This window comes from Genypterus blacodes, unplaced genomic scaffold (genome assembly GCF_046128005.1).
Source record: "Genypterus blacodes isolate CSIRO-AG114 ecotype Tasmania unplaced genomic scaffold, CSIRO-AGI_Gbla_v1 ptg000070l_1, whole genome shotgun sequence".
Taxonomy (NCBI): domain Eukaryota; kingdom Metazoa; phylum Chordata; class Actinopteri; order Ophidiiformes; family Ophidiidae; genus Genypterus; species Genypterus blacodes.
The window spans coordinates 3,934,768-3,960,659 of NW_027466880.1; the positions used below are offsets into that span (position 1 = coordinate 3,934,768).

At 42.6% G+C, this 25,892-nt stretch overlaps 1 protein-coding gene, 3 non-coding genes and 1 pseudogene across 4 annotated transcripts; 2 read left to right on the top strand and 3 right to left on the bottom strand.

The window, feature by feature from the left end:
- Positions 1-843: 843 nt before the first annotated feature.
- LOC143005444 (tubulin monoglycylase TTLL3-like) lies at positions 844-5,117 on the top strand (annotated as a pseudogene).
- A 160-nt stretch (positions 5,118-5,277) lies between these two features.
- On the bottom strand, positions 5,278-5,349 carry trnae-uuc (transfer RNA glutamic acid (anticodon UUC)). The gene has a single exon. It is a non-coding gene; the product is annotated as a tRNA-Glu (tRNA).
- Positions 5,350-5,883: 534 nt separating this feature from the next.
- On the top strand, positions 5,884-10,997 carry uqcrc1 (ubiquinol-cytochrome c reductase core protein 1). The gene is made up of 13 exons (XM_076156878.1): positions 5,884-5,993; positions 7,527-7,667; positions 7,807-7,893; positions 7,976-8,105; positions 8,515-8,713; positions 8,820-8,899; positions 8,987-9,102; positions 9,305-9,448; positions 9,939-10,099; positions 10,216-10,301; positions 10,386-10,474; positions 10,590-10,665; positions 10,759-10,997. The coding sequence occupies exons 1-13, from the start codon at positions 5,931-5,933 to the stop codon at positions 10,821-10,823; spliced, it is 1,437 nt and encodes a 478-aa protein (XP_076012993.1). The 5' UTR covers positions 5,884-5,930; the 3' UTR covers positions 10,824-10,997.
- A 10,444-nt stretch (positions 10,998-21,441) lies between these two features.
- trnaf-gaa (transfer RNA phenylalanine (anticodon GAA)) lies at positions 21,442-21,514 on the bottom strand. Its single transcript has one exon. It is a non-coding gene; the product is annotated as a tRNA-Phe (tRNA).
- Positions 21,515-24,503: 2,989 nt separating this feature from the next.
- trnaf-gaa (transfer RNA phenylalanine (anticodon GAA)) lies at positions 24,504-24,576 on the bottom strand. The gene has a single exon. It is a non-coding gene; the product is annotated as a tRNA-Phe (tRNA).
- Between the last annotated feature and the right edge of the window lie 1,316 nt (positions 24,577-25,892).

Consider the following 25,892-nt stretch of genomic DNA (forward strand, 5'->3'; position numbering starts at 1 on the left):
AGCCAAATTATTTTTAGAATGAGCTCTGTTTAGATTTAGAGATTTATGGCAGCCATAAGCTACAAAAAGTTGCACCTGAATTTCCAAGCTCACATAAGTGATATCATAGTAATGCACTGTATGTATTCCACTCAATGCTATTTTATGTCTTCAGTTTGTAGTATATGGAAAACGTTCTTGGTAAGTGGACTACGATGAGCTGGCCGGTTTCCCATGTGTTAGTAATTGTGTCCATATCTGCTCCACTGATCCTCACCTTTCTGAAAGGAATCAGCCTGACTGTAACTCTGCCCTGTCCGGGGTGTGAGCCACACACCTGACAGGTGTAGGCTAAGCTGTCTGCTGGTTAGCAATTTGACCCACTTTGCACTCCAGCGCACTTGAAAAGAAACTGGTAAAGAAGAACAATAGCCAACAGTGTGTGGAACCACCCGCAGTCTTATTTTAAAGTGTCTGGGCTTTATACCTAGAACAAGCCGATTTAATATTCTGATGTCATATTGGTAAAGTCAAGTCAACTTTATTTATTTTGCCCAATAACACATATAATGTCTCAAAGAGCAGACATCATCAGAAAAAGTCACATTCATAATGTAAAAGAAGCCAAGGAGGCAATTTCTTAGAGTGATTGCCCCTCCACGAACGGCTGGGTGTGCAATAGGAACTTCCAGTGTAATTCTACATAAGTACAATAAAGAGAGAGTCAGAGAGAGAGAGAGAGAGAGAGAGAGAGAGAGAGAGAGAGAGAGAGAGAGAGAGAGACATAAGGACTAGTTTGGTCACACCAAATCTTCAAAGAATAACCACCTGAAGAATAAAATAATCTCAAAAAAATCTAAAAAGATGGATCTAAAAATTGATGGCTGGGTCAGTAAGGAGGTCACTGGGGCCAGACCATCTGTCCAGCAGAACCCAGAAGGAAGCGAGGATGCCAACAAACACTGCACACAAGACCCAGTCAGAGGTGAGACACACAAATGATGTGCCTGACTGTGCATCAGATCACAAAATCGCAGACAAATCATGGGGATTCCTATTCTAAACTGTACTGCTGAGGGGTGCATTGAAGTGAAATTTGACTAAATGTGACTCACACCCTCAGAGGGTTTGGCCTTTGTCTATAATGGAGGCATTATAGATCAAGAAAGCTGAATTAATCATGAGGTCACACAGAACAAGGCCATGAGGGACAGATGTTTTGATTCAGAAGCTGCCTATTAAAGTTTCAAAGCCTTGCTCTTTTTGGCTATTTGCTAAAGATAGCAAGCCTCAATATTCAATTTCATTTCTCTCACTGTGTACTTTTCTGCTATGCTGTGGCAAAAATAGGTTTGCAGGTTTTTACATTAAGATATTGATATTTATTTGATCGCTCAGTAAGTAACAAGGCTTTAAAAATGGCCTGCAGAGCACTGTGGGGTGGGCTGGGGAGAAGTGACAGATGACTGATCCATATTGTATATCTATATGTTATATCAAATGTATAACAGAGCAATCAAATGTGATTGTCACAGGAGGAGAGACAGACGACCCCTCTAAATACCAGCAGGTCAATGTCAGACACAGCTTCCGCCACCTGCCTGTTCTTAACCCAGAGAGGCTCAGCACAGCCAAAGCCCTTGTAGCAAAAGCTGTCAAGGTGAGTAAATGTGAATGTTATTTAGTGTTTGTAAAGATATTTATGTCCGAATTTCCCCAGAAAGACGAATATCTTTGGCTTCCCAGATGCATAAGATATTCTCTGTCCGGGGCCCTTATCCTGTCATCAGGGCAGCACTTAGGGCCAGAGGCTGGGTTGAGCGGCGTACACACCACCAAAAACAGCGCGCACACCAGCATTGCAACGACGACAGGCGCAAAGGAATCGGGTCGAATGATGCAGATGACAGTGATCGCGGTGACTGTGAGCTTGATGAAAGTGAGAATGTTTCTGGATCCATATTTCCTGTTTTCATGTGTGTATTTCTGCATATGGTACACTTTCGGCTGCACCACAATCAGTGACAGTGTCAGAACAAACATTTTCCGATTGACAGTAAATAGAAGAGACCTAGTTTGATATCACTGATTGATAAGTGACTATCGCCCCTTTAGAACAGGTGATCTCTGTATCTGAATATGTCGATATTTAGATCTGATTATATGACTTGTGTCATCAAGTGTTCACGTTATTTGGATGCCGCCTACATGCAAACACAGCCCACATGAGCAAATACCTTTGACCTTGTTCCTACTCCTCAGGTGACTCTGATAATGTTGAAAAAGAGGATGACCTAGACGGAGTGTATGAAATCATGGTAAAAAAAATAGCTATGGCTTTCAGATTAACATGAAGTTGGATTGTAAATTGAATTGTTTATGGTTTTAAAATTGAATATTTGGGGTTCCAGCCTTTCTCATTGAATACCTCTTCTCACTCTGCAGTGTCGCCTGGTGCGTAATGAAGTGGTTTATTTCTACTGGACAAACCGTAGAGAGAATGTTGACACCCGCACTCTGCAAAAAGAACAAATCACCAATCATTTTACAAAAGCAGGCAGCTTCACCACCAAGGTACGTTGATCTAAAAGGCCTCCTCAGTGGTCCCAGGTCAAATCCATGTTGAATCCCTGATTTAACTTTCTGACAGGTGGGCCTGTGTGTGAACCTCAGGAACCTGCACTGGTTTGATTCAGCTGACCCAGACACTTTCTTCCCACGCTGCTACAGACTAGGAGCAAAGGATGAGAAGCACGCTTTCATTGGTTGGATGTTGCATTATGGGCCTTCAATCTGGATTTATTTCACATCTCCTTTCTACATACAAGTCACTGTCACTGTTCTCTGTGCTCTCTGTAGAAGACTACAGGAGGACAGCCTGCGCCAGTCTTTTGCAGTGTATTGTGGAGAGGAAGCAGGTTGGACATGGAGTCAGCATTCATTCAGATTAGAGTATGCCTATCTCTCTTTTTGCTATTTGTAGATTTGTGTGGATTGTAAATAATGATTTGCTTTGTCTACTTCTAGATCAGAAGAAACAGTGCAAGCACCAATCAGCAGTGCCCTCTAAAATGATTGAATGTGCGCTGAAAGTGTGTCAGGAATTTCTGGACAGTCTAGAGCATGGAGACATAGACACAAGCATGGAGGCGACACAAGCACTTACAAAGGAGCAGTGGGTCGAGTTTATCGACAATTACTACCACGTAGTTCAGTGAGTACGGTGTGTGTGTGTGAGAGAGAGAGATAGATAGAAAGAGTGTGTACGCTCCAGTGCTTCACTATATTGTCTGAACTTTTTCTCTCTCTCAGTGGTGGAGCAGAGATCGAGAACAGCGCTTCTTTTGTGAACCACTGTGAGGCAATGCTGCAGAGGCTGCATCCCGTCAGTCCACAGCTGGACACAGGTGGCACACACAATATCTGGATCATCAAACCTGGAGCTAAGTCCAGAGGCAGAGGTGAGGAATCAGGCCCTATCAGATAACTTATGTATCTATTGAAGGCCTGGCTGACCTGTTTTCCTCCTGGATTGCAGGGATCAAATGTGCCAAGCGTTTGGATGAAATCCTCAGGCTTGTAGACAGTGATCCCACCCTGATCAAAGACAGCAAGTGGGTGGTGCAGAAGTACTTGGAGCGCCCCTTGTTGATCCATGGCACCAAGTTTGATGTGCGTCAGTGGTTCCTGGTCACCGACTGGAACCCTCTTACTGTCTGGTTCTATAAAAAGTGCTACTTGCGCTTCTCCACACAGCCTTACTCTGTGGATACACTACACAAGTAGGACTGCGCTCCTATCTTTGCTTAGAATTCTTTGCACATGCCTCTGAAGATCTACAGTTCCAGTGATGGTGTGGTGTAACTCATCTCATCATACCCTCCAATGTTTATCATGTTTCTTTGATACTTGTCCTCTCATTTGTCCTTTCCTTTTGGAATCCCTTTACCCCAACCTCTCAGCTCTGTCCACCTGTGCAATAACTCCATCCAGAGGCACCTGAAGCCCTCTCAGCTACGCCATCTAGGCATTCCAGCAGACAACATGTGGTCAGATGATCAGTTCAGAGCCTTTCTGTCCAGCCAGGGCAGGGAAGATCAGTGGGAGGCTGTGGTAGTTGAGGGGATGAAGACAGCTGTGATCCACGCATTGCAGACTACACAAGATCTGATTGAGTCCCGCAACAACACCTTTGAGCTCTATGGGGCAGACTTCATGCTAGGTAGGATCACCCAAAACAACACGCAATGCTGTTCATGCCCGTCTCAGCATCATCTTGTGTAGATTCTGTAGACATTTTAATGAGAACTGAAGTTAGACAGTTTGTTACTTTTTATAGGTTTAGACCTGCGTCCGTGGCTGATAGAGATAAATGTCAGTCCCACCATGGCCCCGTCCACTGCTGTGACAGCACGCCTCTGTACTGCCGTGCAGGAGGACACATTGCGGGTTGTCTTGGATCGGAGAGTAGACCGCACAGCAAACACAGGAGACTTTCAGCTCATATATCAGCAGGTCAGGAAGAATTCTTAGGATGTCAATGTTTATTGTACTTTTTTCCCTCTCTTAATCTTCTTCCTTTGCTGTCTCCTGTTCAGATTGTGTAATGTCATATTTTATGAATATTTAAGAGGCCCATATAGATAGGGATAATCTTTCTCATAATTTGTTCTTTACATTTCTAGGCAGTCGTAGAGGTGCCACAGTATGTAGGAATCAACCTGCTGGTTGAGGGTTCCAAGATCAAATGTCCTCGTCCACTTGCTCCTACGAGGCCCCCGAAACCTCCAGCAACAAGAAACCAGGCCCCCATCAAGGTGAAGCAGATTGCACAGAAAGCAAAGCCTCCTCTGAATAAGCTTTTCAACAGTGTAGTGAGTCAACTCAGCCCCTCCATCAGTGGGCCTCAGTCCCCTCCTTCTAAGCAGCCTGTAGCTGTGCCAATTGACATTTTCACACTTAACCTACCAATGGAGACAAGTGGTTCCACCCACCTGCCTGTTAGTACCCAATCTGGCTCCAAGTACTTCTGCAGGAGGCAGAGGAGACCTGAGTTGATGAAACTGTGATCAGAAAAAGTCCATCCCTACACCATCACATTCTCCCAATATCCATTCTTTCAAATGGAATTTTGTTAAATAAAATATTTATTTTGTAGCTGCCTTCGTCTTGCTTTTTATTTTTCCACTCACTACTTTTTTATATATACATGTATATAAGGATGTGCTTATTTACACAGAGGTAGCGTCTCCACATCAGAGAGAATTACAGTGAATGTGCTTTTTCTAGAATATTCCATTCCCATACTGGGAGTTGAACCCGGCCCACCTGGGTGAAAACCAGGAATCCTGACCGCTAGACCATATGGGACATTATGAGAGCTTTTTGTCACCTTAAGCACTTCTCGTGTATGCAATCGGAAGTGGGGAAACTTTTAAAAACACTTTTGATATAATGCCTTCTAAAACTTAAGTAAAGCATCAAATATTACCACAGAGAAAGAGAAGTACCAAGACAATATGAGGCACAGAGAAATGTGATGCAGCAGAGTAAAATGAAGTACAAATGTAAATGATTTACACTTTTCTGTATGATTTAGATTTGAAAATATAGATCTAGATATTCCTGCACAATTATCCGAATTTGCAACCACATAACTGTTAAGATATAAATGCCTATATACTCTCTATGTATTTTAATATTTGGGTGCAAAGTGTGATTTCCTCATTTTTTATGTTTGTGAAATACTGTTTCTACTGTAGCAAAAAATAATCTAATTTAATCTAATCTAATCTAAAATAAAGTCTCTCATCCGCAAGATTTCGGTTGATATGTAACAAGTACAACTAATGGACACTTGGTGGCGACAACACCATAGTGCAGCGGTGATTCGCCACTGAAACAATAACGAAGAAGCGTCACACGTACTGATTTCTTCTATCTGCTGAAAAATGGCGGCGTCTGTGTGCCGAGTTGGGAGTACCGTGGGTCGAGCCCTCGCCAAAAGCCGCAGCGTGAGTGTCCCACTGATTTTTGTGACTTGAAATATCTAATGGAGAAAGCGGTGATGTTTTTGATCAACAAACATTTTCAATATTAGTCGAAGAATGATAAATCCATGCCTAGCTGCGAGGCTAACTTGCTAAGCTAGTTTGCTAAACGTTTGACAGTGTTGGTAAAGGGACGCAGCTGGCTAGCCGCTTAGCACGAGCTAGCCGGTACTGAATGCAAGGTCAACTGTTCAATAAGGCGGAAAGTGTTGTCACAAACACTCGACATGTCATCTCTGGTTAATATACTCGTTGCAGAGCAGCTGGATTTTGTCTCCGTATAGTTGTCTTTGACAAGGTCATCGACGACAACGTTAGTTAGTTGTCCTTATTTGCCCTCTCAAGGCAGCTAAGCTACGTGGCTAACTGTGTTATCCTGCTGACTTTGTCAATAATAATGCTGATAATGGACAGAGCCGTTTATACAATCGCCCCCAAACTAGCCAGAAGCACTGTTTAGGGATCCAGTATTTGCAAAGGATATTTCATTTCGTTTACATTTTGATGTTGTGTTGTATCTGTGTTACCACATTACAGTACAGTAGAGGGGGGACGTGGATGGAAACACCGTATCCTCATAGTAGTTAAAGAAATCATTACCCTATTTTGTGATCATTGTCAGCGTGTGACACTTGGTCATGACATCATTAGCTCAAGTATCATCAATTGTCTGGGTTGGAAGAAAATTAAAAGATTCGTTCACCCAACACAATCAAACCAGTATCATCATAGGAAGTTAAAGGTCTTTGGGGTTTTGTCTATTTTTAGTCATTTCCTTAACAGATATTGTCAAGGTGATGATGGTGTCAGGATCATCTTCAGTTGTTTACATGCCTGGCACCATGTTGACTCCACGCTGGGTCACTTCTAAAAATAGAAATTCAAATGTAAGTCAGCACTGTGTCCTCCTCTCCATCGTGTATTAACAGAAACATGCAGCATCTTCTCCGTACCCCATTTCCGCTCAAAGCCAGATTATTCTGTTTAACCTTCTTCCAATCTTTAGTCAGGGGCTCCTCACCTTGCTTGTGAAGCAATAAGGGGTCCCAAGACTTTGATAGAGAACAGTTATAGGTCTATTTTCCCATCTATATGATAAACAATCATTATACGTAACAAACAAATCATCTTAACAAACTTATACTAATAATGAATGTAATTGTGCAAAAGTAGGAAAATAAAAGGAAACATGACTTGTTTTTCCGTGTGTTCATATTGGCAGACAATGTCGTTGAGTTGTCGTTTAATTCAGTGGCTCCCAAACTTTTTATTTCGCGCCCCTTTGTTAGATCAGAAGTTTTTTGCCTCTGGATGCTCATTCTGGCGCTCTGAAAGCTCATTCGTCTGCAGCGAGACGAAGAAGTATCGCCTCATTCATTAACCTGAGGCGCTACATATTCATATCGCTCCTCTTCCGATCCCCCCCTGCAGTAGCTCTGCGTCCCCTACTTTAGGAACCACTGGTTTAATTGACTGTTGTCTTTGTCCTCATTTTAGCCCATCCTGCTGTCTCTGCGCCGTGGACAGGCCTCAGTGAGCTATGCCCAGAGCCTGGTGGGAGTGCCGGAAACTCGCCTTTCTACCCTGGACAATGGTTTGAGGATTGCTTCTGAAGAGACGGGACATGCCACCTGCACTGTAAGTAACCATGAGCCTGTATGGCCTGTAAAGCTCATCCTGTCTAGACGGACCATGTTTCTCTCACTGAATGTTGCATGATGGATCCCAGCTGCACACTGACCTATCCCCCATTTGCCTCTTCTGCCCCTGTTCACAGGTTGGACTGTGGATAGGCGCTGGCAGTCGCTATGAGAGTGAGGTGCACAATGGAGCAGGTTTCTTCCTGGAGCACATGGCTTTCAAGGTAGACATTAAAGAGCTTTCTGACATCTGGTCTGCTATAGAACTTGGAAGCATTGCCATTGAATTGTTCCTTCTCTCATCAGGGAACCAAGAATCGCCCTCAGACGGCCCTGGAGCAGGAGGTTGAGTCCATGGGTGCTCATCTGAATGCCTACACCTCACGGGAGCACACTGCATTCTACATGAAAACCCTGGCCAAAGATCTGCCTAAAGGTGAGATGACCTGTTACTGTGTTACCATGGCATTTGCAGGCAGCCATTGATAAGGTGAAATGATATTTAATCTCCATTTATACATCACATGTAAATGCCTTTGATTCACAAAGGCATGCTTTGATTCTGGAAGATGAAAGGTTATGTACAGATTGTTTTACAGCCCCTATCTTGTTACTATAAAACATTTTTGTAGAAGGCGTAATAAACCCTTAACCAAGGTTTTAACCATATAAACATCTCAACATAGTCTGTCAACATGAACTTGGTGGTGAGAAAAAATTTAGATCATGTGCATTTACACACACAGGAAATGCAAGCAAGATTAATGAAGTCTTTTTTCTGGACCTACCTCTATGAAGCTGATTATTTTATGTCATCCTTCGTGCGTATGTGTGTGTTTCCTCAGCTGTTGAGCTGCTGTCGGAAGTGGCGCAGAGCCTCTCGCTGAGTGAGGAAGAGATCGAGAAGCAGAGGGCCGTGGTGTTGCGTGAGCTGGATGAAGTGGGGTGTAACCTGCAGGAAGTTTGCCTGGACCTGCTGTACGCCACGGCCTTCCAGGGCACGGCGATGGGACGCAGCGTGCTCGGGCCCTCCGACAATGCCAGGTAGGAGGAAATACATTAGCCATGCTCCCATCCGTGCATCTATCATCATATCACTCACCATTTCAGCTGTTTATTAATTAAAAAAAAAACATTCAACTCTTACCAGGACTCTCAACCGCCAACGCCTAGTGGATTATGTCAACAGCCACTTCAAGGCCCCTCGCATGGTGCTAGCTGCTGCTGGAGGTTAGTCCTTCCTCGTGGCACTGTGATATGACGCTCTGTGTTGCCATCACTGTGGTTCTCCATGTTCCTGGTGTTCCTCCCGTACAGGTGTGAACCACGAGGAGCTGGTCAGCTTGGCCCAGTCTCACTTGAGTGGAGTGTCTGCTGAGTATGAGGGAGATGCCGTCCCCCTGCTGTCGCCCTGCAGATTCACAGGCAGTGAGGTGAGCAGTGTTCAGATTTTTTTCTTTTTCAGCGATGCCTTCCGTGCATTAGGTTAACCTTCACCCGGTGCCGCCTGAGGTTTACCCCAGCTGATTTTCTTTAAATGCCCCTTATGTTAAGTGCTTTGTTGTGATTTGGCGCTATATAAATAAAGTTACTTGAATTAACGTGTTTGGCTCTGTTCCTGTCCTTCCTCTTCAGATCCGCATGCGTGATGACGATTTGCCTCTGGCACACATTGCCATTGCTGTGGAGGGCGCCAATGCTGCCAGTCCAGACATCGTGCCGCTCATGGTGGCCAACTCCATCATTGGCAGCTACGACATCACCTTTGGTGGTGGAAAGGTGTGGAACATGCTGTCTGATGCTTTATTTTTGATGCTTTTTGGATAAAAAACGTGAAATGTGATGCATTCACTGAAGCAGCAGTCGTACCCCTGTAAGCTTTGCCCACTTGAGGCTGCACATGCCTTAAGTGGCCATTATGAAGGGGGAGATCATGGTCCTCTCTGAAAACCTGTGTCTGGGGGTCTCACCCCTGCCTCTAGACCTGTCGGGAGGAACACTGAGACACATGTAGCTGTTCTAACTGATCTCTACCAGCTGGAGTTAACAGTCCTGGTTAGAGTAGTAGTACGTTTTGTATATCCCATTTTTAGCAATTGGATACTGGAGGTTTTTTACTAAAACAGACACATGTGGATGTTTGGAGTCTGTCTCCATGCTTAGCTGTAGATTGACAATCTAAACACAGAATATAGTGTATTTCAAAATGAAACAATGACTGTCTGATGCTAGTGTGATTATAATGTCTGTTCCTGCCCTCCACATGTAGAACCTGAGCAGTCGTTTGGCTCGTCAGTGCGCGGAGGAGAACCTGTGTCACAGCTTCCAGGCTTTCCACTCCTCCTACAGCGACACCGGGCTGCTGGGAATGTACTTTGTGACCGAGAAGCTAAAAATTGATGACATGATGCACCTGGCCCAGAATGCCTGGTCAGTCAGTACAGACAATAGCAAAGACACAAACACTGGACAATGAAAAACTATATTTCCTTATTCACGTATTTTGATCCTCATTGGTCTCTCTTCTTCACTTCTGCCACCTGCAGGATGAACCTGTGCACCGCAGTGACAGAGAGCGACATCACCAGAGCCAAGAAAGCTCTGAAGGCCAGCCTGGTGGGACAGCTTGATGGTACTTCATGTTTCTCTCCTACATTCACAAACATGTAAACACATTGTAGGAGTCCCAAGTCAACACGTGTTTGTTTTCTTTTAGGAACAACACCAATTTGCGATGATATTGGCAGACACATCCTGAACTACGGCCGGCGTATTCCTCTGGCAGAGTGGGACGACCGCATCGATGTGAGTTACTGATGTGAACCTGTTTAAGTTGGATTAGATTTGGAGAAACCTATACACAAACTGTCATGCTTAAGCGTTTATATCCCCGTGCTCCTCCCTCCCTCTCTCCCTGCAGGCCGTGACATCCACCATGGTCCGTGACGTCTGCACCAAATATCTGTATGATAAATGCCCTGCGGTGGCAGCTGTGGGTGAGTCGTGTTTGTGTGACGCTGTAGCAGATCCACATTGGAACATCTCTCTCTGTTCACTCTAACCTGTCCTTGGTGTCTCTGTCCCTTCAGGCCCCGTGGAGCAGCTACCTGACTACAACAGAGTGCGCAGCGGCATGTACTGGCTCCGGTTTTAAAAATCTGCAAGTGCTGATGGTCTGTGTGTGTGTCCCACGTTTGTTCCTCATTTTGCCCACTTCAACCTCGTCCCCTCCACCTTCTCTTTTGCCTTGACAGCACAGGTAGCCAGGCATATAGTTCCCTTGTCCCCGGCCTCCACGCCTCCCTCCCTCCCCCATCCTGCCCATTGAGATCAGTTAGCCATGAGGGGGAGCAGCCAGTCTGCGCACTGGCAGAGGCCTAGGATTTAGTGATACACAGAACTGTAACATCTAGTACTGATCGTGGGAGAGGAGGGGAGGAGTGTGTGTGTGGGCGGGGGGGGGGGACTTCTGAATATTAAAGCAAATCATCTGCTGTCATTTCAGGACACAACTGCGACTCAATAACACCAGAGTGGAGCAGGAGTATATTTATATTTTCTGTAACATTTTGTCCTCTATTGTACATAACAGAAGCGCTCATTCCGACAAAATAAAATACTGTAAACGAAACAAAAACATTTGTCTGCCTGTATTTGTAGTACATTGCCTCAGGAGAAATCTCTCAATAATTGGTCTGCACTGTATTGTGCTTTATCTCTCTCTGTCTCTCTGTGTCTCTCTGTCTCTCTGTCTGTCTTGCATGTTATTTCCTAGTGCATGACTTTGTGTTTACTGCTCTTCATGCTTTATTGTCCCTCTGTAAAATCCCACTGGAAGTCCCTATTGCACACCAAGACCTTTGTGGAGAGGGAATGTCTCTTGGAATTCCATTTTTCCTTATACTTGAAGGTTTTCTCTGGAGTTTTTCCTCCCCTTCCTAGAGAGCTTTGGGCGGTGTCAGGAATTTGTGTGTCTGTGAAGCCCTTTGAGACATTGTTTGTGATATTGGGCTGTACAAATAAAACTAACCTGACTTGACATTGTGTATATCTAAGATGTTGCATTGTGATATGGTATTATCTTACTACACAAATATAATATTTATATGATGGCTGTCACGTGGGTTTAAGCTTAATTAAAATTCTATTTTTGCTCGAAGGTGACAGCTGAAATTAAAAAGCATTGTATGAACAGATAAAATCCTGGCAACAAGACGCGGGTGAACACACTGACCACTCACTGCACGACGTCATTAAACATCCTAAATACAAAAAAAAAAGCTTAGTTGAGATCTAAAACTCCAGATCTCACTCACACACAGACCTCTTAATCCAAACCATTTGATTTCCACCCTTGATTTGAATTCTCCTCTGTTCAGTTTTCCAATTAGTTTTTTTTGTTCAGTTATCATAGGATCAAAGTTGACTGATGAGACACTTTCACAGCTGTGCTTAACATAAATAGGACAAATTTCCACATCCTACGTCACAATGTGAGCAATAATACACCCTGAGCATTTTTGACATACACAATGCCATAATGTTGTAGTCGTAATAGATGACATCATCTAACCGTCCTGCGTAGTTCTGCCTCATGTGCTGTATGTACGATGGTGACGCCGCTGGTACGTATAGCCAGACATGTTCTCTGTGTGAGCCTGGGTGACATCCGTGTGACCCCTGTTTGTTTACCACAGGGTAACTGAGATGAGTTGAGACCGCGGGGGGCCCTGAGGGTCCAGTGATCTCACTCAGGCTGTAAATGGATGATATATGTATCATTAGCCAGATGAACACATTCCTTTGATGCGCTGGACTTGAGAAATGAGGTAGGCTGTGTCCTGTTCTTTCTTCTCAATGAGCCTGACATCCTCTTCCTCCTCGTTCTCTTCCAGAGGGCTTTCTTTTTCGAATTTCCTTATGCATCTTGTTCGTTTAAGCAGCACAGAGGCGTAATGTATACATGTCACACAGTTATGTAGAAACCGGAAAAAAAGCGTTTCAAGGTATGGAACATGAAATGATGACCACTTAACCATTGACATAAAAACAAATGCAGAGATGACTTTTGATTAATGCTAAAAGGAACCACTCCTGGTGTTGACCACAGGGTGTCAGGTGTTTCCCACATAGCATGCAGCCAATCACTCCGGATCAGTTACACTTGCATAGCCACTTGACACATGACAGGATGTTTATTCCCTCCATGCACCAGGTGCAGATTTTGCAGACTGTTGGTTACACACATATCTGTCAAAATCACCCGGAAGAATATTTGTACAATATCTATAATGTGATAAAGAACAAGTAAAAGACATATACACCTACAATTACCACCAAACAAATGATAGTTTTTCCATTAATCATACAAATAATTTCAAAACTGTTTCATCTGGCTCAGTCTTCTTTACCTCAGCGGCACATTGTGTAGCAGATGTTTCTTCCCTTGTTTATTGCTTCACAAATTTGACCCTTGACCCCTTGCTGATTTTCATCCATCAGATTTGGATCAATATCTATATCAGCACTATGTTGTAGCTGCTTGTTCAGTCATCATCATTCATGTTAGTGTCTTAGTTTGCACCATATAGACAAAGTGTTTAAAAGGCCACATAAATACATCAAGTATTTGGAAATCCGCTCTGGTATATTTGTATATATTTGTATTTGTATCCATAACCTTGTTTATTTGCATAATAACAAAATTGATGATTTTAAACCCACTATTCATTTTCATTCAAACGGTTTTTAAATCGTAGAGCTATGCAATCATAAATATTTGTTCTCTGCATGCGTGAGTTTGTTGTATTAATCTCTTCCTCACTTTGTTCTATGTTTGATCTTCTAATGACCGATTCACTAAAAACCAAACTATTGTGATGTTATTTTTAGAAAGCGACAGAGAGCAATAAGTTCAGAGGAAATGAGACGAAATGAGGGGAGGGCGATGGGATGAAGAGATGCAAACGATAAGCACAAGTATCACGGTGAAGAGGGACGGCGATGAAGACAGAGGTGCAGATGAACGCCGGGCTGTGAGCCACACGGGACGCAGGAGCAGCCGATAGAGACAGAAGACATCGCAGGACATCAGAGAGAAAACAAAGCTAAGCAAAGCACACTCTGCTTCAGCACACAGGGGGAAGAAGAAAGTGCCTTTTTGATTCCACAGACTGGTGAGTGTGGATAAATGCCTCATTCTGCTTTCTCATGACAAGGTGTCTTATTTAATAGAACAGATGCACAATTTCATGATCCTAAATGCTAAAGTAAACAGAACGCATTTTTGTCGCATGAAAACTGATTTACTTGTGTGTTTCTTTAATGTCTCATCAAATATCAAAACTAACGTGAACTCGTCCAGTTCCTACACCATCGGCAGGTTATTGGTGTAATGTGCTCCCCTTTGCACTTTTGAGTTGCATCCTATTGAACGCTTGAATGTTCTTCATCAGCATCGAATAACTAATTGATTAGTTAGTTAATTGAAGAAACACACTAACTTAAAGCAAATCTAAGTGTCGTCAGCTGATCTCCTCTTGTCTCCCCACAGACCGAGTCTTGACCATGCGAGGTGTGCGTGGTGTGTGTTTATGGGTGGCGCTGCTGCTGTGGTGCGTTCAGGCTCACGGGAGCAGGAGACCGGCCGAGGACACACGTAGCAACGAGTTAGCCGCCGACGTCCTGACGCGCGGCGACGCGTTGTTGAACTCGTTGTTCCCGACGGATCTTCGCTCCGCGATCCGGCAAGCGCGGGCCCAGCGCCCGGCCTTCCGAGTGCCAAAGAGGGCTCAGCAGGGCTCACGGTTTGCGCTCTCCCTCGACGTCCCCACCAGCATCCTCAGCGTCCTCATAGACCTCGCCAAGAACCAGGACATGAGGACCAAGGCGGCGGCCAACGCGGAACTGATGGCACGAATAGGCAAGAGGAAATAGAAGAGTCTGGAGGGCCACTGGAGTTCACTATTCGTTCTTTATTGCTTAGATCTGCTTTACTTTTATATTCGTATTAAATTAATTATCATATTACCTCACCCAACACCCATAAACTTGAAATGCTAATAAAGGATGGCACGCAACATCAACTGTGCAAACAACACGCTGCTGCAGGCCTTTTGTTTCTTCATCCACGGCTCAGAAAACACGAAGCCACCATCGGGATCCGAAATCAGTTTGTTTTGGATCGTGTGTGTTATCTTAAAGTCAAAGGGCGGTTATACAATTAAATACAATACGATAATCAATGCTTTCTTCTCAAGTCTTATTTATTCGGCCGTGCGCGTCGAGGTCTGGCACGCTTCGTAATTACAAGCATGAGCGGCCGATAAAGCGCGACTTGAATGGGGAGTGAGATGAGTCCAGTTGCGTCACTTATTGGGCGGAGGAGGGTGTGGGGGGTGTTTGTGTGATAACGGGACAAAGACCCGGGCAGGAAATTGACCTATGAGAGAAGAGCAGCGCCTTTTCACAAACCTTTCTTCATGAATACTTGATGAATTCTGGAAACAAATCGAGGCTATTTTTGGTATACGTTATCTGAGTGAGTTAGACTCATCATCTCTCTGCCGTGATTCATCTGCGCCACCGCACTGAGCGTGAAATGTGAAGCGACACAGTGTAATAAAGTGCTGAGCGGATGAGTTGTGTTTCACACAGGTCGTGACCTTGATGTGTAATTCAAGGCTTCGGATCTGATCGTTATTGTGTCTGAATATAAAAGGGATTTTGATTAGTACTTCTGTGGAGAAGATTAAAGCCGCAGTTATCACAACAAACCAACCACAAAGATGTTTCAGAATGCTGTATTTAAACCCCCCAAACATTAAGTTTGGTTAAACAGAACAGTCCAGCAAACAAAGCCCCTTCACTCTGTCACCATAAGGAAACCCATTGCATCAAAAGGTTGAAAGGGGAATAAATAGTGATTTAAAACTGAATTTGAAATGAAAACATATTTGAGAAGTGAAAATTCAAAAAGCACAGATGAGCTACGTGCAAGTTTGTTTTGTGTACCTCCACTCTCACACACACATGACACAAAGAGGGCAGAGTTCAAGAGCAAGGTGAAGCATAGATATAGAGGATCATTCCCACCTGTTTCAATTGACCTTACATATGCCTGACAAATAAGATACGATGCTTCCAAACTGAAGTGTATTCACAATTCAAGGAATAGAAAATGAAATGAATTTCCCGAATGTGTCCCATTTCTACCTGTGCTGCACTTTTTAACCTAAACAGTCATCTATAAGTTTGAAGTCTACTACCGTCTATGATTGCTCCGCCTGCCGAAGCCAAGGATCGAACCGCAGACGTTTAGCTCTTCAGTCTAAAGCTGGGAACATTTCGACAAATCTGCAATTCTTTCACTTTCCACTAGAGGTCCATCTACAACAGTGACGTGCGACGAGGTTAGTAAACTGGGGAGGCTCCGACTTGAATCAGAGCCAGATTTAAAAACATATGAACCTGATAGAGGACGCTTCCATTCACAATTCAACTATTCATATTTAAACAAATGGAAACATATCTTGCATGGTCTTACCTGTAATTGTAAATGAGGTCCATTCGCTTTTCCTTCTGGACAAAGATGTCAGATATGTTGTTGTAAAAGTCCTACAGGGGGACCATATGTCCAATTTTGTCCCGTGACAGGCCCATAATTTAGGTATTTTTATTTAAGTGTCCCGACTTATTCTAAAATGACCCTGATGTGTCCTGTATTTCTATATTCAGGCTATTACCGATTGTTTTTTTACAAAGCTAAACAAAACAAAAAAGACTTTAGACTCCAGTAAGGTAATTTGGAGTTTGTGGAGCTCACTTAACTTATACATTGTGCACAGCGGTCAATTAGAAGCGATTTTTGCTGTCCTCAAGCTGGGCGGCGTGGTGCGCACAGGATAAGTGGTTTTTCTGTTGTTGTGGGTGGTGGATGTCCATATGTTGTAAAGTGATAATGTTTGTCAAGAATAAATGGATGGGTTTGCTTGATTTGCAACTTTGGCCAGCGCCGGTTGTTTTGACGGGGAGGCGTTGTTTTGTGGTGTCTTTTGTTTGTTTTGTAGATCGGGCTTGTGTTACGGTTTTTGTGTAGTTGTATTGATATTATGCCGATTGAAAGCCAATGGCCAAATGCACTTTATATTGTATCCTTGATCTGCTACAAACGAGATTATATGGTTGAAACACAAGCCCTTCCTAACTGCCACATTATCTTATGTCTCAGACTCCTAAACGAGGCCGAGCTGATAAGTTCCGGAAGCTTGCATTGTTGTGTCTACGCGATTGAATGATTTGAATGATTTATAAAACAAATTTAATTTAGAAAAACCCAAAACTTAGATGTGTAGATTTGTTTGTTCATTTGTTTGTGCCTGGGTGGTGACTTGACGTTAGATTTAGTGTCGCACCTGCAACATGCGTTTATAGCGCCATAGAACAATTATCTCAGAAGATGACGTCACAAAGATGTATGGTTGCCGCCACAGGTGAGCCTGTTAATGTATCGAGCAAATCGAGCGAACATGTTTGCCAAGAGGGAGATGATTAATCTTATTACTGGCATCTGATGAATGACTCTCCACATCACACGGAGTCAGCGGACGAGGGACAGCAAGACTGATCATCCAACAGAGAAGAGGGAGATCATGCGGGAAAACAATTGTTGTAATCTTTTGCATCCTCGGCCATGATTTCTGAAAGTTATTAGACTAACTGACACTATTTTTTCTAAACTAAAACAGTGTTTTGTATGTTGGGACGCCCCGTGTTGTAGTATTGTGTAGACCAGTGTTTTTCAACCGGTGTGCCGTGAGAGATCGTCAGGTGTGCCGTGGGAAATTATCCAACTTCACTTAATTAGTCAGCGAGCCGATCCAGTGATCCGAAAACTGTCCGAGACAGACCGACAGATCGCAAATTTCGAAGCGCGCACGAAGCGAGCTGAATTGTAGCTCCATGTATGGGCGTTTTGATTCATGTCACTGCCAAACAAATTTGGAAAAACTAACATAAATTAAAAATAGTAGTAGTAGTGGACTGACCTCTAGTGGCCAGTGAGAGAAATCATTGCAGGAATGTGCTGTCGTTATTCAATGTGTTCTGCGGAGATTTTTACCATAGAATCTTTATGAGAATTTCAACATTGATTTGTGTCTCTAGTATGCTTCATGTAAAAAGCAGCGATGTTTACGTTGACGCGATTTAATGAGGTAGTGCTCGTTTCGTCAATATGAACGTTTTTGTTTTTTGGTGTGTGGCAGGTGGCAGCTGGCGTCAGACTGCAGTGACAACATCAATGCCATCATAGATCTAGATTAAAACCCATCGTCATGAGCGCAATCTCACAGTGTAAATGACTGTTACCCAAGCAGAGCAAACATGTTTGCCAAGAGGAAGAGTGGAGGACATTCTTATTACTGGCATCTGATGAATGACTGGAGAGAGGAACTGAGATACCACGAGGATGGGGAGACATTGGATACAAAGAGGAGAAAGATCGGACAAGGGGATGAGAGTGTGGCCGCAGAGAACAAGGATGTTTCTCCAGCAGCCACTCGATATCTCGCAGAGTCCACGGAGGAGATCATGAGTCGTGTGGGACAGACCTTGAAAAAGGAAATCATACGGGAAAACAACAAGTACGTTTAGTTGTAGTACGTTTACGATAAAACTTGAACAAGACTGTGTGTGTGTATGTTTTCCGGAACTCAAAACGTCTAATATGAAAATACGAAAGGTAATAGTTTGGTGAGAGTTTTGTACAGGCGCTGATAGGACATCACAGCAGAGCTTCAGGGGTCCTGCCATTGCTGCATCTTGACCAGAGACGCACACGGAGACATGGCTCAGGCCAAACGAGTACGCGAAGACTGCTAAAATCAAATGTATTATTTGTTGGACTTATAACAACCACGGGGCGGCCAGTGTGTCTTATGTGTTCAAAGACGGTGGCTATCATAAAAAGTGGAAACGTAAAACGCCGTTACGAAACGAAACAGCGGCACTTTATGGGAACATACTTATAAGAGTCTGGGATATTGATTAAACACAAATCCCAATTTAGTTTAAATGCTGAACAAAAGTTCTCTCACGGTGCCTCACTGCTACACACCGTTCGTATGAGTGATGATACCAAACACAGAGAGGAGCTGAGACGAGAAATGACACCGGTGACGTAGAGGGGAGATTGAAACAGGCAGGCGCGCGCTAAATGCCCGCGCTCCATCCTGTTGCTGAGATGTTGCGCAATCACAGGGGAGGCTCAGCTCTTCGAGGCTCTGTCAGCAAAAACAGCTTGTAGAAGATTTGATGGATTAGCAGAGGATGCAGACAGATTGAGGATGAGATTGAGGATCAACCGACTGATATAAATAATCAGTCCCAGCTTTTGGTGTTTGTCAAGTTTTTCAATGCAGAGAGGAAGGATTTGTGTGAGAACCTTTTGGTTGTGACAACACTGGCAATACACACAATAGGACCAATTATACGAATAGTGTTTAGTTAATGGGTTTTGGAGTTTGTTTGATTGAACTGTACAGTTGTATTATGTATGTACTGTCTGCTAGTTTACAGTGTTCTTCAACCTGATTTACACAGGCTTTCGGTAAACAACCTTCAATTTCTCAAATCCTTTGTTTGGGTATGTGGGGAATAGCAGTCAGGATCAGTCGGCTGCTGTGGGCCAGTAAAGCCTTTTGAGGCATCGTATGGGATTTAAGACAAGCCAATAACATTTGATTTGGACTGACAACAGATTTGTTTACCTCCCTCAGATTTGCAGCCCGTAGATGTCGACAAATGAAGAAAGAATATGTAAAACAACTAGAAACTCGCGTGGCAGCTTTGGAGAACCAAAACCATACCCTGATGGCAGAAGTCAACACAATGAGGGAAATTGTCAGTGCTAAAACTGGATTGCCTGTTTCTGTAGAGGCAGAGGAGATTGACAGTGACTAACAAACACTGTATGAAATCTGAGTAAATGCTGTTTTCACTTAACAACAGTTCCCTTCATTGTCTCACAGTGGACCTACCACTTCCCAAAACTGAAAGCTGGAGTATGATGCTTGGTCGGAGTAACAATCTGATTCACCAAATTGACAAAATTAAATATTTTAACTCAACAATAGGAGTCAGAAATACACATGTTGTGACAATCTGGCTGTATTGTGTATGTCTGGCTTTAAATCCAGAACACAAGACTACTTCATGTTAAGTAAAGATCCGGACCAGATTCACTGACATAATACCAAAATGGAACATGGGTGCATTTAGTGTTATCTGTAGTGAGAAATGCTCCACTTCAATGCAGAAGGGGGAAGAAGAAAAGAGAAGCAGACAGAAGAAAGAAAAACATGCATTAATGTTGTAGGAATCTAGACGAAAGGGATAGTGGGGTCAACAGAGAATATCAATAACAATACTCACTGTTCCAAATCTGATAATAAGAAGGTGGAGGTGATATTTAATAATCCCACTACTTCCCTGTGACGCACACACTCACACACCTCCCAACCAAATTATTTTAAAAACTTTATTTTCTGTTTTTATAAACATTGATTTGAGGGAGATTGATCCCAAGGTCCCCTGTTCGATTCCCACCCCTGCCAGAAATTGAAGTGTATATATTCTAAATTATATACTGAAAGGTTTGATATTGGAAATCAAATAATTTGCTTAGACGTAACGGATTATTATTATATTATATATTATAGCGATGTGAACATTTCTTAGTGAATATGTAAATGTAATTGTATATATTTAGCAGCAGTGTTAGGAGTGGTGAATTGCATATAATTAAACTAGTATTTCTTTTTGCAGTAGCTTCCAGGCATATTAAAATCCTTCATATTGAATATTTTAAGGAGTTACATTAATTGTCTTTTTTTGTGTAGTTAACCACTGAAACTTTAAACCATTTCAGGCGACAAGTGGAAAGGAATGACTGTTAAATTGAACTTTTAACTAATAACATTAAACATCCATCCATTCCATGTGATTTCATTAAATACACTTAAAACACAATATACCATGACAACACGGCAACAATGACATGAGGTCTCATCCATTAACAAACCAACACAGGCTACGTTTGGTGGTTCCCGGCGTTATTTTCTGCGTCTGGTTTTACTACATTTCCCAGGGACCTTAGCGAAGTACTTCCGGGGGAAACGGTTCTCGGAGTTCATTGCGGATTGTGGGGATTAAGCCAACGGAGAGTTAAAAATTAGCAGATAAGAGTTGACAGACCACAACGAATGTCTAACCTGCTGTTCAATAACGCTATACATCACTCAGCTCAACAGGTGAATGAATAATCGGTTATTCATAATAGACTTGCGGGCCGCACTCCAGGTAAACAAATGATTCCCGTGCAAATACCTGAAAGAGACGGTGTCCCATAAATCAACCAGGCCACATAAAGCCTTCATGAACACAGGCTTATTGCCTTGGACTGCACGTATTGTCTTCAGATGGGTTCAAAACTTAAAATAGGAAGAGTGAGTACAAGTGCAACAACAAACAAATCACAGTTTTAATGTAGAGGCTTATTTCCACCTCTTTCATTAGCAAAAGAAGATACTTCAGTTGCAGATTTGTTGAGCAAGCAGTGAAAATTATGTGGTATTATAGATGACTTTATAAACTAGTGTGAATTCAGAACTGAAGAGACGAGATAAGGGTTTGAATATTCCGTTTAAGTTCATTCTTTATGTCTATTTTTTTGTCTGATGTAGCTGTCACGCGTACATTTAAAAGTCTTGTTATGCCGAAACCCGGGATCGAACCAGGGACCTTTAGATCTTCAGTCTAACGCTCTCCCAACTGAGCTATTTCGGCCAACTGTACCTACACGTGACTGTCATTCGGATAGATTTCTGGCATTGACCCAAACGAGCCCAGTTCCTACTAATTATCCTGTACACATTGTACTTCATAGAATAATAATATTCACAATTTGTAGTATCCCATTAAAGCAAACAGACAAAGACACCCCTAATAGAGTTGAATTACACTGTAGAGAGACACTGTAATGTAATGTGCTGCTCTTATTCAGTGTGTTTAAAATGAGTTTACCAGTCTTACTAGTTTACCTTCTCTGTCGGGTAGTTATACACAATGATTCGGATAACAAACATTAGGTTAGTCATTGTTGATGTTGACGTCAAACTACATGTGTCGCGACCATGCGGCGTGTGTTCACAGCGCGCCATAGCAACCATAGGTTCAGTTAATGACGTCAGAAAGCGGTAGTTTAACAATTGCAACCATGCTGGAGCCTGTCAATGTATCGGATTCCCGAGCAGAGCGAACATGTTTAATAAGCGGAATAACGAGGGAGAGGATTATTCTTATTACTGGCAGCTCACCAACGCCTGGAGAGAGGACAAGAGATACAACGAGGACGGGGAGACAGTAGACACAAAGAGGAGAAAGGTCAGGCGAGGGGACGGGAATGTGGCCGCAGAGAACAAGGTTGTTCCTCCAGCAGCCTCTCCACATCACGCAGAGTCCCCGGAGGAGGAGACCATTAACCACGAGGGAGAGACGAGGGACAGCGAGACTGATCATCCAACGAAGAAGAGGGAGATCATGCGGGAAAACAACAAGTAAGTTTAGGATCAAAACAATCAAATCAAAACTGTTAAATGTTCAGAGATAATCTGCACAGAATACATAAAGGTCAAACATGGATACAACTGAACTATTAGAACTCAAAAAATAAACTAATCCAAACTTGTGCTTTGTGTGTTTAAACATTACATTCATCACATAACTGACCCCATTGACATTTCCTTGATTTTACAGCTGTAATCACATTTTTGCATCTTTGGCCATCATTTCTGAAAGTTTTTAGACTAATTGACTCTTTTTAAAAAGTGTTTTGTATGCTGGAAAACATCAAGAGAGGCCAGTTTATACTCTTGTGCTATACCCTCTACAAATCTAGGAACTACACTTGCTGTAAGTCCCCTCTGCATAACCTTTCAGTTGGAGTGATTTGTTTCCCTCCCTCAGACATGCAGCCCGTAAATGTCGACAGATGAAGAAGGAATATGTGAAATGCCTGCAAGAGCGTGTGGAAGTTCTGGAGAACCAAAACAAGAGCTTGATGGAAGAACTCCACTCATTAAGGGACCTTTACCATGCTAAAACCGGATTACCTGTTTCTGTAGAGGAGCTTGACAGTGAATAACAAACCCTGTATAGAATGTAATTGATTCTGAGAGTACAAACACATTTTCACTTTACATATGAGGTTGAGTTCCTTCATTTACTCAAAGAAGTGTATAGATTCAGATTTCACACACACAGTTTGTTGGTATGGATTTTCTGTATCTCAAGAGATTAAATTATATTTTTCCCAAACTGATATCTGAATTATGATGCTTGGTTGGAGTGACAATAACACACCTGATTTATTGAATTGACTAAATTAAAGATTTTAACTCAATAATAGGAGTCAGGATTCCATATGTTGTGACAGTCTGACTGTTTTGTGTTTTTCCAGGTTTTACATCCAGAACACCTACATCGTATAAGACTAATGCATATAAACTCAACATTTGGACCAGAATCCCTGACATGACAAAATAGAATATAGGCACATGTAAAGTTTTATCTCTAGTGAAAAATGCTTTAAAACAATTGTGATCTAATGTGAAGCTGTCATCTTATGCACTGTTTTAAGATGAAGAACTGGATATCTGCCTTCTGTCTCTACTTTGTGCAGTTGAACTCAATTGGGAAGCATTACTGAAAATGTTTGTTTAGTATCTCCTCCCTCCTTCTCTATCCTACTCCTTTGCGCTCTCTCAAACACACACAAGGGTATAGCAGGGCAGGGTTAAGAAAATTACATTTTCAACATCAACACAGAGGCCTATTGCCACCTGCTTCAAATAAATCTATATTGTATTTGTACATCGCAATGCCTTGATGAAGGAGCTAAGAAGATATTGTGCCAATGAATGTAAGGATAACTTTGTTTAGCAAGCCTAGAAAATTCTGCTGAAATGCTGCATTTCAAATGATTATTTCCAACTTGTGTGTGTGGACTGAAGGAATAGAGAAGCTTAGAACTTTCGGATTCATTTCGGATCTCATTCGCCAGCAGAGGTGTGTCTACAATCTGTTTTAGTGGCTGTCAGTTTTTCTGATTTCTTTGGCACTGAAGATCTGAAGACTCTGATTTCTGAGACCTTCCCTGGCCCCCAGAATGGATGTGGTGACAAAGAGAACTTTCTCAAAGGCTCTGTACACACTCCCCTGAAAGAGGATATTAGAGGCATTAACAATATGTTCTCCCAACGACGATAGGTCTTCTAGTCCACTACTACTTTTCAGTAGTAGATATGGAAAACATTGTCAGTAGAGTGAGAGGACCTTCCATAAATCAATCACCTAAAGAAAGTTCTTGAACTCATGCTAACAGCCTTGGACTGTACTTATTACCTTGTGATGGGTACAAACCCTATGACACAAAGAGGAAGGAGTACAAAAGCAAGGTTAAACAAAGATAAATAACTTTTTTAATGTATGGCTTATTTCCACCTCTTCCAATTTAATACTTTATCTTATGTATACATCACAGAACCATGACAAATGAGCAAAGAAGATACTTCTTTTGTAACTTTGCAAGCGTTGTTGCATTTCAAGTGAGCCTACATAAATAATTGTTTCTATGTGTTAAGAATTGAAAGAGGACATAAGGGAACATTCCATATCTATTTCAACCGCTATTGCGGGTAATAACTATCAAACAAACAAACTCTTCCTTCACAGTCGATATGTTTGCCTGGAGGAGTTGACGCTGCAAAACTGTTTGTGCCGAAACCCGGGATCGAACCAGGGACCTTTAGATCTTCAGTCTAACGCTCTCCCAACTGAGCTATTTCGGCTATATACAAATGTGTGGGACCGTCCGTAAATCCGCTGAAGACTGAATTACTCAACAAACCTCAACCGTTAGGGTTAGGTTGGGTTTCTCGCAGGCAAGAACGGGAGCGCTTGTCCGTCTCAGAACCACGTCTAGGAAATCTCGTTTGTTCACTTACACCCCTTACATATCTGTTTCCTATTAACATTGAACTGAGTAAATTATAACTTTTAATTAAACCTTTTAATTGTATGCAAATATGTATTGTGTAAAATACTTTGAGATAAAAACAAATGAATAAATATATCAGATTTGCTTGGTTTCATATCAAGTGAAATGATATGAAAGACTCCACTAGTACAGTTGAAGAGGTTTTCGTTAAATTACACTGCAGAAACAGAGTTTAACTGGAACTGTTTCTTGTTGGTGATTTGGAACAAAGGGGGTTGGTTCCTCCAGTCTGCTCTGTGTGTTATACAGTGATTACAATCACAAATTACACATCATCACGGGTATAGTCATTGGTTTGATGAAGTAGCGCTGATAAATTAGTCACTGCGAGTTGACGTCAGACTGTGTTTACATCGCGCACCATAACAACCATCGACGTCTCCGAAAGGTGATGTCATAAAGCTGTAGTTTCATTAAACCTGCAGCCACAAGTGAGCCTGTTAATGTATCTGAAACCAGAGCAGAGCGAACATGTTTGCCAAGAGGAATAACGAGGACGAGGATTATTCTTATTACTGGCAGCTCACCAACGCCTGGAGAGAGGAACTGAGATACAACGAGGACGGGGAGACAGCGGACACAAAGAGGAGAAAGGTCAGGCGAGGGGACGGGAATGTGGCCGCAGAGAACAAGCATGCTCACTCAGCAGCATCTCCACATCACATGGAGTCCCCGGCGGAGACCATTGGCGATGAGGGACAGATTAGGGACAGCGATCATCCAACACTGAAGAGGGAAATCATGCGGGAAAGCAACAAGTAGGTTAACAATCAAAACAATGCACAGAATAAATAAAAGTCGAAAAGGGATACAACTGAACTATCAGAAGTGATAATGTAAAATAATAACTTGTGCTAGTGTGTAAATATTTCCAAATATAGAAACACCTTCATTACTGTCTTCACATAACTGACTTCAACGATAATTCCTTGATATTGTAATCTCATTTTGTTTTTCATCTTTGGCCAATCATAACCCTCTCAGCTGGACTGACTACACACACACCTGTCTCTCTCCCTCAGACACGCGTCCCGTAAATGTCGGCAGATGAAAAAGGAATATGTGAAACAATTGGAAACTCGTGTGGCAGCACTGGAGAACCAAAAC

Coding starts and splice junctions, on each gene's coding strand:
- uqcrc1 (XM_076156878.1), top strand. CDS start 5,931: ATGGCGGCGTCTGTGTGCCGAGTTGGGAGTACCGTGGGTCGAGCCCTC. Junction 7,668..7,806: donor CGGGACATGCCACCTGCACT/GTAAGTAACCAT, acceptor CCCTGTTCACAG/GTTGGACTGTGGATAGGCGC. Junction 8,106..8,514: donor GGCCAAAGATCTGCCTAAAG/GTGAGATGACCT, acceptor GTGTTTCCTCAG/CTGTTGAGCTGCTGTCGGAA.